The 11,760-nt window shown below is 54.8% G+C and overlaps 1 protein-coding gene across 1 annotated transcript; it reads left to right on the top strand.

The window, feature by feature from the left end:
• Positions 1-629: 629 nt before the first annotated feature.
• Positions 630-11,745, top strand: DCST2 (DC-STAMP domain containing 2). The gene is given in 15 exon segments (XM_064282662.1): positions 630-897; positions 1,209-1,310; positions 1,548-1,745; positions 2,232-2,297; positions 2,821-3,034; positions 3,212-3,369; positions 4,016-4,180; positions 5,286-5,453; positions 5,595-5,695; positions 6,440-6,570; positions 6,945-7,072; positions 7,593-7,686; positions 7,793-7,933; positions 11,328-11,396; positions 11,595-11,745. Coding segments are annotated over 15 exon segments (2,076 nt in total). The 5' UTR covers positions 630-707.
• Positions 11,746-11,760: the final 15 nt, after the last annotated feature.

The following is an 11,760-nucleotide window of genomic DNA, read 5'->3' as shown; positions in this document are numbered from 1 at the left end:
GTGAGGTTCTGCTGAGAGAAAGGTGGGGCCGTTCTCTCCTCTGCCTCATCCACGGCCTGTGTCTGAGGTTTGTCTTGATTCTTCTGCTTCAGAGGCTTATGTAAGGCCAGAGATTAGAGACCCACCTGTCCCCTCCCGAGTTTTTGAAACTGGGAAGGGGGATTCCAAGAGACACACAGTAAAAGCCCTCTGGAACCTTAGAATACAGTGAGGAATTCCGGAACCCTTTAAGAGCCACAGAACCTGGTGGGCATCTCCTGGAGACAGGCAAACATTTGTCTTAGCAGCCATGCACAAAGTCATGAAGAATGCTCTGCCTGCCTGGGGGGGACAGGAGCCTAGCATGGCTCGGGCCGTGGTCCGTAGCATGGCAGGCTTTGCCCTGGGCTTGTCTTTGGCCACAGCCTATGGGCTACTGGAGCTGCTGGTGGAAGGGCGTAGCCCCTGGGGCTGCCTGGTGGGCACCCTCACTTTGGCCGCCTTCCTTAGCCTGGGCATGGGGTTCTCTCGCCAGGTCCGAGTAACCGTCCTCCTGCTTTTGCCCCAAGCCTTTTCCAGTGAGCCTGGCACCTGGGGAGGGGGGCACATCCTCAGGCTGGAGCTGGGGCAAGAGAGGGGTCCTGGGGGAAAGGGTGAATTGAGGAAAATATTCTGAAGGCTTATGTAAGGGATGTATATATGTTGCCACATGCTGGGTTCTGGTTCTGATGGCCATGTCTCCTTCAGGGCAGGGCCGGGCACTGCTGTTGGTGGCCGCCTTTGGGTTGGTCTTGCAAGGGCCTTGTGCCAATACCCTACGTAACTTCACCCGTGCTAGCGAGGCTGTGGCCTGTGGGGCTGAACTGGCCCTGAACCAGTCTGCTGAAGTGCTGGAGCGGGCCAAGCAGCCCCTTGTCAGTAAGGCTCCCCCCACCCCCCCCCCACTGCCCCATGTCCCCCTGGTCCTGTGTGTTCTACAGTCCTCTGGCTTCATCCCTCTCTGCTGGTACTGAGTCCTAAACTAAAAAACATACAAGTCCTGAAAAAGGGCCCTCTGTTCCCAGTGGCCCCCCTCAACCTCACTCTCTGGCCTCCTCCACTGACCCCAGCACCTAGGCTCCCCACCTCTGGGATGGCTGCCACCTCTCCACTCCCTGGCCCAGGGTGATGGTGAGAGCCCAGCCCCTAGAGGAGGAGGCCCCACAGTGCCCCCACCCCTTGCCATTCAGGTGCCCTGAACAAGATTAAAGCCATTGCCCAAAAGGCCAAAGTGGTGGCTGACCGGGTCCGCAAGTTCTTCCGGTCAATCATGGACGGCGTGAAACATGTAGGTCAGCACATTCACATGTTCCTTATTTTATTTTTTTGTGGGGGGAGTGTAGAATGCGCTCAGTCTCCTCCCCCCACCTCTGTCCAGGCTTCTTCCATTCCTCCTGGGTGCTAACAAGTCCCCCTGGATACAGCATAGTCGGGCTCCTCCTCTCTTTGGGGGCAGCCTGGTGTTCCCAATCCCTTGAGAAGATGCTGCGCACTCCGGCCCTGGGTGCCAGCCCCACACCCATCCCCAGCCAGGGCCCTGCGCAGCGTGTGGTACTGGCTGCTGCACATCGGTGACGTGTGCAACTCGGAGCTGGGCAACCCTTACTCGAAGTGCGCGCGGATCTTCGACGACGCCAAGGACGACTGCATGAAGGTCATCCCGCAGGCCTACCACCTGTGCTACGTGCTCATGCCCTTCAAACTGGTGCTCTGCGGACTTGCCGGTGGTGAGAAAACCAGCTCACCTACACGGGGGAGCTAGCTGGGGGCGGGACGGGGCGGGGCCGATGTGGGCGGGACTCAAGAGCCAATCGGAAGCGGCCCAAGAGGGAGGGGGGGGGTCTCTGAGTGGCAGAAAGGGTTAAGCAGTAGACTACTACCTGAAATGTTGGCGGCTCCACCCACCCCTAGAGGTGCCTCAGAAGACAAGCCTGGCAGTCTGCTTCTGGAAGGTCACAGCCTTGAAAACCCTATGGAACAGCGTTATTGTGCACACGTAGGGTCGCTGAGTCAGAATCCACTCAACGTCAACAACAACAATAACAACAAATAGGGAGGGACCAATGCGGGGGAGGGGGGGTGGGCAACAGGGAAAGGCCAATAGGAGAGCCAAACTAAAAAGGAGGCCCGTTTTCAAAGAAGTTCCCTGGAGGTGGGAGGGCTGGCTGACCCTCTGCCCCTCCTCCTGACACCCCACGATCTCTGGCTTTCAGTAGTCCAGGTGTTCTGCATCATCCCCAAGTACATCCAACCCTTTTTGCGCAAGACCATTGGCACCCGTGAGTGACCCCTTCTTAGCCCCTCCCCCCGCAGGTCGTGCTCCCTCCCTCATCCTGGTATGGCTGTGGCCTGGCCGGGAGTGCTCCCTGTCCATGGGAGAGAATGCAAGAGCTGGAAAGAGCCTCAAGAGGTTACCCAGGCGGGCCATTGTCCATGGTGTGCAGATTAGGAAAGTGAAGCCCAGTGAGGAGGGGGAACCTCACCAAATCTTGACTGTAGGGCAGGAGCTGGGACTAGAAGCAGGGCCCCCTGCCCCCTAGGGCAGGTCACTGAAGTCATTAATTTGTTTACTCATCAAATCCTTATGCCACATCTAGTGTGCACCAGGTGCGGCGCTGGGAACTGGGGACAGTGGCAATGGCACAGATATGTAGAGGCTCAATCCACAGGGTCCAAATGCTGGGGGCTCCTAGCTGCTCTGTGAGCTGTGTGACACCTGGGCTGTGCTAGGCCCCTCTCCTGGCGCAGCCCTGCCCCCTTCTAACTCTCCTTACTCACATCCCCCCGACCTGCTGACCCCAGCGGTGATGAAGCTGATTAACCGGGTGCGTCAGGAATTTGAGTTCAACATGACAGCCACCCACCACTTCTCTGTGAATCTCAATGCCTCTCGGAGCCTGTCCCAGGTAGCTCTGGACCTCCAAGAGGCTGTCAGCCTGAAGCTGTACCATGTCCGAGAGGCCCTGGCTCTGATGGGCTACACCACGTCTCTGCTGCTCACATTCCTCTACCTCCAGTGAGGGGCTACAGGGCGCGTCTGAGTGTGGAGATCTGGGACTACTGGGGGCCAGCTCATCCCCATGGCTTCCTGGGGGGCTGAAGTTGCAGGGAGGTGGGAGGGAGGGAGGGAGCGCCCTGTGGGTTCTGGCCAGGGATGCTGAGAAGGGGCCTCACGTGCACTCCACCCCACCAGAGCCCTGTTTTACCGGTACTGTTACCTGAACTGGGATGATTTTGACAACATCTACATTACCAGCCGATTCCTGCAAATGGAGGCTGTCCGCTCTGAGGCAGGACTGCCCACGGTGCTGCCGCTCAGTGCCCACGAGGCCAGATACTACATCCAGCCGGGTGAGGGCCCCAGGACAGTAGGAGGAGGAGCTCTGAGGAATACCAGGCCTCCCCCAACCCCACCACCCTGAGGTGACATCCCGCATAGCTGCAGAACCATAGGGAAGAAGGACAACCCAGGTGTCAAGGAAACGTCAGGCTGAGGGGGAAACAGCTTGTCCTTGGAGAGCCCTCAATCTGAAAGGAGAAAACAGACATAGAGAGAAGGGGCAGGTGATGCTACTCAGAGCACCCTAGAAGTCAGGACGAGGAAAGCTAGGTGGCGAGTGGCTATGGAGCAACAGGGGTGATGTTGGGAAGGCTTCGGGTGGAGGGAGGGTGGTAGGGAGTGTGGGTGTGCTAATAGGGAGGTGGACCTACAGCCTGGGTGGGAGGACTCTAGTGTGAGTGGGGAGCCAAGGTAAAGGGATTAGGGTGCCCCAGGGGACAATGCTAGGCCTGCACCTTTAGCCATAGGGTTCCCAGCCACCTGAAGAGGGCTTCCCACTCTTGCCCGTGGGTCCTCATAGCTTCTTTGCGTTTCCATTTTTCCAGAAGAGCAAAGAGAGACCCAGGTCAGTCAGGGTCAGGAGCCCTGTTCATGAGCAGAGGTCTGGTGGGTGGGAGAATCGGGGAGCATTCTCCTGACCATCCTACTTCTCCCCAGGCTCCCTCTTCCTGTCCCAGTGGGAGCGGATTTTTTACATCCTGGCCATCTTCAGCCTTATGCGGCACCTGCTCCTCGTGCTGCTCCTGGTCTTCTTGGACTATGCCATCTTCTGGGTGCTCGACCTGGCCCGGCACCACTTGCAGGGAGAGATCGTGGCCCGCAGTGAGTGCCTAGCTCCCCTCCCCCAGCCCCGCTGAAGCCCCCTTGCCCTGGTCTTCATCTTCCCCATCTTCTCCCATGTCTTCTCCTTTCCTGCCCTCAACCCTGGGGGACTACCTGAATGTCCCCATGTCACTGTTACTCACCAGCCCCTGACTTTGCTCCACTTCTTACTAGTAACTAACAAGTAACACTTGTGTTCGGTTCAAGGTTATAACCAGGGCTTCAAACCAGTTCGTTCAGGTTTGAACCCCTGCTGGAAATTTGCATTTCTAACAAGTTTTCAAGCAATACTAATGCTGCTGGTTAGGGAGCAACTCTGAGAACCACCCTTGGCGGGGGGGGGGGGGTGGGTCTCAAAATTTATATATGTAAGAATCACCTAGGGATCTTGTTAAACTGTAGATTCGGATTCGTACATCTGGGGTGGAAATGATTTGAATGAGCCAAAGAATAGTTAAAAACAAGAGTTGCAGAGTCAGACTTGCCTGAGTTCAAATGCTGGCTCTGCCCTTTAGCAGGTGATGACCTTTCAGCAAGTTGATTAATCCCTTAAAGCTTCTGTTTCCTCATCGGAAAAATGGGATAATAATGGTAGCAACCATGGGTCGCTGTAAGGAACAAATGAGATCCTGTGCATTGAGTGCCTGGTAGACTGCTGCTTGAGAGTGTGACATGACCCAAAGAATATAATTAATCTAAGTCTCCATACCAGAGGTCCAAGAGGAAAAGTAAAAAAAAAAAAAAAAACCCAAAACAATAAAACACCCAGTCCAGTGCCTGCTACACAATCAGTGGTCAGCAAATGTTTTAAAATAAATGCTTCTAGGAGGTCCTGGAGGCAGGGGTATGGACTCACTGACCATTAAGGTCATCTCAGATCTGGTGGCCTGGGCAGACAAGTACCAGTGCCATCCAGCTGGAACATGGGGCCGGTCCTAGGTGCCAGGGGCTAAGGTTGGGCCCTGTGCACTCTGAGGGTGCCTGGGGCATCAAAGGTCCCTGACTGGGGGTGTGGACCATCCCTATGACCTGTGCTGTTCCACTTTCCTGCAGGCTGGAGTGGGCAGCTGCTGTGAGTATCCCTTACACAGTGTCTTTGTGCCAGGCCCTGTATTGGTATCTATAACCGTGGAAGGGGAAGGCTATACCGGGAAGATTTACCGTGACTTGGTGTCAGCGTTTGATGTCCTGCAACAAGGCAACATCAGTATCTTGTCCCGGCGCTGCCTCTTGCATCCCTCGGAGCCTGAATCCACTGGTTACATCGTCATTGGTATCAACCTCGCCCCTGAGTGCATGGGGGGAATGGGAACCATTCAAGGCAGGAGGGGCAAGGCTCCTGGGGAGATGGGACTGGGGGGTGGCTGGCACCTTGTGCCCATCAACAATGCTTGCTGTGCTCACTGTGCCCCAGGCAGCATGTATGGCCTATGCTTCTTCGTCACTCTGTTTGGTGCCTATATCGGTCGGCTGCGGCGGGTCATCTGTGCCTCCTACTACCCATCCCGGGAGCAGGTGAGGGGTCCATGGTGGGCAGCCAGTCCCTGCCCCCCTCCTCAGGGTGCCAAACTAGTGACCTTCTGCCTTGGCTTTGGGGAACTTCAAGTTCTTCAACTGCCCCAGCTCTCCTCTGGTTGAACAGGCAGGTGTCTGGACCCCAGACAAGGCTGGGAAAAATGGTGCCTCTTGGGGCAGGGATTTCTGAGACAGAAAATCAAACCAAACCTGCAACTCATAGCAACCCTATAGGACAGAGTAGAACTGCCCCCTAGGGTTTCTGAGACAGAGCTTGCCTCCAGAATTTTGGTAAAACCATGGGGAGGTGGGCACTGTTGGAATGTCAAGGTGTGAATGGACACTTGCCATTTGCTTATTCATTTACTAACCGTTTACTGAGTATCTCCTGTCTGCCGGTCACATGCTGGGCTCCAAGGATGCCAACATGAAGCAGATGCAGCCTGGACCTCACACCCCCGGGGCAGCTGGACAGGCTTCTAATAAGACATTACAATTAAAAAGTTATTTTTATTAAAGAATGAATGAAGGGCTATGGAAACCCAGAGGAAATGGTGGGTAACTCTGCCTGGGGGAGTTCAGAAGGCTTCCCAGAGGAAGGGGCGTTTGAGCCAAGCTTAGAAGGATTCATAGGCAGAAGGAAAAGGTAGGGAGTGGGCGGGGGAGATGCAGAGGGCATTCCAAGTAGATTGAGCTAAGGGAAGAGGGATCGAGAGGACCGATTCTCAATCTCCCCTTCACCAGGAGAGGATCTCCTACTTGTACAACGTACTTCTGAGCCGCCGAGTCAATCTGTTGTCTACCCTGCAACGGGCAGTGAGGCGGCGGGCAGCTGACCAGGACCCAAAGAGTGTCCTCGATGCGCTGGGCAGCTGGTGAGAGCACCATCCTTCCCACGAGCTCCTTACACGGGTGGGGTAAGGGGGGACAGGAAAAGAGCTAGAGGTCAGAATGGATCACTGTCCTCCGTAAGTGTCAAAAAGATTTGGTTTGGTTGAAGGTGTTCATTCCCTGCCATTCATGCCCTGAGGGGAAGAATTAGGGATGAGAATTAGTAGGGCAGGGGAGTGAATGGAGAAGGAGGACAGGGAGACAGACAGCCTGTTGCTAAAGTCAGAGGGATGGGGGTTAGACTACAGAAAGGCCTACTCATTGTTTGGAGCTTGGTGCTGGAGAGTGGGGAGGGGCTTTCAGCTGCCTGAGCTCACTGGATTGGCCTGACCACAGTTTTGGGGGCCTGTCTCCTTAGGTGTCCCTTCCTGGCTCCATTCTTCAGTCCCTTTCAGTCACACCGTGTCTATTGTTTGGGCTGTGGGCAGTCCCAGGATGAGGGGGACATGGAGAACTTTGTATCCTGCAGTACCCCGGGCTGCCGAGGTGAGACCCCTGGGACTCACCACATTTGCATGTGACCTTCAGCTTTGGTCCTTCCTTTAAGGACTTCCCCTTCTCTCACCTTTTGCGTCCTCCCTTTTCTGTTACTATGCCTGTCTTCATTTACATAGAGTCCCCAGGTAGCTCGTTTCCTCCATCCAAAACCAAACCCACCGCCAATAAGTTGCTTCTGACTCACAGCGACCCGATAGGGTTTCCAAGACTATAAATCTCTATGGAAGCAGACTGTCACATGGTTCCCCCACGGAGCTGCTGCTGGGGGGCCACTGCTGGTTTTGAACCACCTGCCTTTCAGTTAGCAGTCAATTCCTCATACTTGCCTTAATTCTCCCCTGCAAACGGGATTAATATGCAAGTGGCGATGCAGCAGTTCCCTAGTGTGCGCCCCTTGACAAGGATGATCCCACAGGACTAGGGTAGGGGAGGTGGGGCTGGAAGCCTGGGAGCACAGTGGGTGGGGGGTAAGCTCACATGTGTCTCCTTCCCTCTGGGACTCCACCAGGTCTCTTCTGCACCACCTGCTTCCGCCTCCTGGGCAACACCTGCTCCCTGTGTGCATCTCCCCTCTCCTACCAGGGGGACCTGGACCTGGAACTGTGAGTCTTCCAGTGACATGGGGTGGCTGGAGTCTGGGCGGGGGCAGTGGGAGTGGTCACCCCTCCCCAGGACCTCTCTGGGCCGCTGAGATGGAGACTTCTGCAGGGACTCCAGCGATGAGGAGGGTCCAGGCCTGTGGCTGGCTGCAGCTCAGAAAAAGGACCCTGAGAAAGAGTGGCTACTGCGGCAACAGCTCCAAAAAGCATTAGGCGGGACTACCTCCTCAGAGTCCAGCCTGGAGTCCAGGTGAGTGGGGAGCAGAGGAGCTGGGAGGGGAGGGGTTGGAGAGCAAACCAGTGAGGAAATGCCGCAAGTTCTGGCAGTAGCAGAGAGAACAACAGTTTGGGGTCGGGGTGTATTCCTGAAGGCTTCACAGAAGAGGTGAGAAATGAGTCAGGTTATAGGGGCAACCAGGTGGTTTGTGGAAACCCTGGTGGCAGAGTGGTGAAGAGCTATGGCTACTAACAAAAAGTCGGCAGTTTGAATCTACCAGGTGCCCCTAGGAAACTGTATGGGGCAGTTCTACTCTGTCCTATAGGGTCGCTATGAGTGGACATCAACTGGACAGCAAGGGCTTTAGTTTTTGGTTTTGGTGGTTTGTTAGGCCAAGGAGTGAAGAAAAGCATTCCAGGGGGAGAGTCATGTGAGTTTGAAGAATGTGAGACATTCAGGAGGGTAGAGCCTAAGGGGGGAGAGAGAAAGACAGAGTGTGTGTGTCCAGGTGGAGACCTCAGAGACTGTTGGGAGATAAGGCTGGAAGTCAAGGTGGAGACAGATGGTGAAGGGCCTTATTTGCCATCTGAAGATCTTAGGCTGAAAAGCGATGTGTTCATATTTGTCTTTTAGGATGATAAACTAAGAAGGCAGAGTGGAGGCTAGGTGGGAGGCAGGGAGACCAGAGAGGAGGTTCCTTTAGCCCAGGAGAAGTTGGTGGTAGCCTCAGGTCGGAGGTGCTGAGAATGACTGAATGGATTTCTACACTTGGGACTGGGCGGGTGTTGGGCAGGAGGAGGAACAGGTATGGTGAAAGAACCGGTTCAGTTTGAGACCTTTGAGAGTTCTGTAAGACATCCAGCTAGAGATGCCTAGGGGGCAGTTGGGAAGGGGCAGGGCTCTGGACTGTAGGGATTTTGGGGGTGGGGCAAGTGGGGGTGGGGGTGGGGGTGTTGACTTAGTTGACTTAGAGACTAGGAGAGAGGAAAAGACAGACCATCCTGGTGGAAGGCGTGGCAGGGGAGGAGAAGGAGGCAGGGTCACAACCCTAAGGAGCTCACTCCCAGGCTAAGGAGGAGAGACTTACGAAAGCGGGAGAGCCAACCATATCACATGCTGGGAGATAATAAAGCTTGAGGACTGAAAACAGACCATTGAACTTGGCAGTCAAAAGATCACTGGAGTGCTTTATGGGAACAATTTTCATGGCATCAAGGAGGCCAAAACCTGATCATAATGGGCTGCAGGGTGGCAGGTGGAGAGGACTCCGAAACAGGGCAAGGGGCTCCTGTATCACTGTTGCAAGAAGTTTGATCATTCTTTTAGTGCAGTCACTGCTGTAATTAAAAAAAAAAGGAAGTTTGATGGTGAAGAGAAGGGAGTTAGCTTTGCACAGCAAAAGTAGCTTAAAGGGAACACAGCATCAAAATTTTTCTTTATCCAAGGATTTGAACTGCCAACCTTTTGGTTAGCAGACATAGCTCTTAAGCACTACACCACAAGGGTTTCCTATCCAAGGATAGGTAATGAGATTTAAAGGAGACTCTGGATGGCGCCAGTGGTTAACTGTCAAAAGATGGGCAGTTCAAACCCACCCAGAAGCACCTCAGAAGAAAAGCCTGGCAATCTGCTTCTGAAAGGTCACGGCCTTGAAAATTCTACGGAGCAGTTCAACTCCATAGGGGTGCCATGAGTCAAATGGATGGTAGCTGACAACAACAATAACAGGGAGATTTGAGCATTTAGGTGGTGAAAAAGGACGTTTAAGACAGAGAGATGCAGGAGAGATGGAATCTAGGGCTAGGTGGACAGGGTGGCCTGGAAAGGAAGAAGCTCGCCCAAGGCAGGAGGGGAGAGTGTACATTCCTCTGATTAGAGCTGAGTCTGCCCCAGCCTGGTGCCCTCTCTTTGTGGATTAGGAGGCAAAGACACCTGCTGAGAGTGTGAGGGGGTGGCTGGGAGAGGAATAAAGTTTTAAGGAGTGGGTGGTAGAGGTTGAAATACCTGGTGGGGAGTGTGCAAAGAAGCTGACTGGGGAGCTTAAGGGATTTCCAGGTAGCATTAAAGGCCCAGATGATGTTGAAAACCATAACACTGGCTCCAGTGGCATGGCTATGTGGTTTTCTCTGGCAAATGTGGTAGCTATGAACAGGATTCGAGGGCTGAGGGCTATTTCTGGGCAGGGCAGGGGAAGGACAAGATGGGGAGGGAACTAGGGTGTCTCCAGTAAGAATATCTGAGATGACCAGCCTTGGGGAAGAGAAGGGGCTGAGATCTCGGAGGTAGGGGGCGCAGTCCAGGGTTTGTGTCTTGATAAGGTGTCTGAGCAGGGGCAGTGGCCAGGAGGGGGAGCCAGCAGGACAGGAGGGGCACAGAGAGGGAGCCTTGGCTGGGGGAAGAGTCCTGGATGAATCCAGGGATTGGCCAAGGCTGAGGGGAAAGACTGAGTGTGTGTGGAGGTGAAGGTCATTAGGGCCAAGGAGGTCAAGGAATTGAAAGGCCAGAGAGTTGGATGGGTCCCCCAGTGAGGAGGTTACTGAACCACTCAAGCAGCCAAAGTCAGGTACCATATCCTGATGGACATGGCAGGGTGTTTTGTGGCCTGGGGAGCCAGCCACAGCACCGGTGGTATAGCCACCATGGCAGCCGAGGGCTTTCGAAAACACCATGGGCCAGCTGGGTTTGAGGAGAACAAGCTGCCTCCACTTTCGAGGGCTGTAAAGATAACTATCCAGTGGGTACACTCCAGTGAGAATGGGGCAGTGGAGGTAGTGAAGAGTCTGGAGGTTGAAGGGGAAGCAAAGCTTTATTTTTAGCAGTTCCAGAGGGCCCAGTGATCTTAAAAGCTGGGTTGGCAGAGGGGGCAGCTTGAGTCTTCAGCAGGTATGATCACTGAGGTCACTACTGGTTTTACCCTTACTGCCCACCTGTGCCTCAGCCTCAACTCATGGGAATAGCTACAGCCACAGGCTGGTAAGCCCTGTGGGCCTGTTGGAGCAGGAGTGGCTGGTAAATAACAGGAGCTGAATCTGCACAGATCGGGTAGGGGCCAGAGGCTTCTTGTGGGTAACGTGCGCCCAGGAGGAACCTCTAAATTGCGTTCCCCCCATTCTAGTACCCAGGGGTAAGCTCTTAGTTATACCCCACCCCCCCTCCCCATTTCAAGATGAATAGAAGCTGATAGCAGTGAAGCATCAGCAGAAATGCCTTCCCTCCTCTTGTCCAGCTGCCTCAGTCGGGTCTTTCGTATTTGTGGCACCTTGGAATGTCATTCCGTGCCCTGTCTGGTGCCCCCTTGGATTTGTACCCTAGGGCAAGTACCTCCCTCTGCCCCTCTAGCTATGCCTCTGGTAAGGGCAGGGGGTAGGGGGCAGGAATGCACCCCTGAAAAGTGTTGGTGATCACCTCCTCACCCTCTCTTCACTAGTGACCTGGATGAGGAGAAGGGGCCTCAGCAGAGGAAGGAGGGGCAGCGGCCCCTACCTGGAGCCCATCAGTCCATCAGCATTCCCGTGACCCGTCAGCAGAGGAAGAAGAGGCAGCAGCCCCTACCTGGAGCCCATCAGTCTGTCAGCACTGCCATGACCCCTCAGCAGAGGAAGAAGGGGCAGCAGCCCCTACCTGGAGCCCATCAGTCTGTCAGCATTCCCGTGACCCCTCAGGAGAGGAAGGAGGGACAACAGCTCCTACCTAGAGCCCATCAGTCCGTCAGCATTCCCGTGACCCCTCAGCCCCGCTGACCTCAGAAATCCTCTGCCTCCAAAGCAGCCAGCTTCAGAACCCCCAGGCTCCCTGTCTGTCCCCTTTCCCCTCCTGCTGATCCCTCCCAGCCATCCCCCAAGTAAAAGAACCAAAGGTGG

Source organism: Loxodonta africana, chromosome 3, assembly GCF_030014295.1.
Source record: "Loxodonta africana isolate mLoxAfr1 chromosome 3, mLoxAfr1.hap2, whole genome shotgun sequence".
Taxonomy (NCBI): domain Eukaryota; kingdom Metazoa; phylum Chordata; class Mammalia; order Proboscidea; family Elephantidae; genus Loxodonta; species Loxodonta africana.
This window is presented reverse-complemented; position numbering and strand designations above follow the sequence as displayed.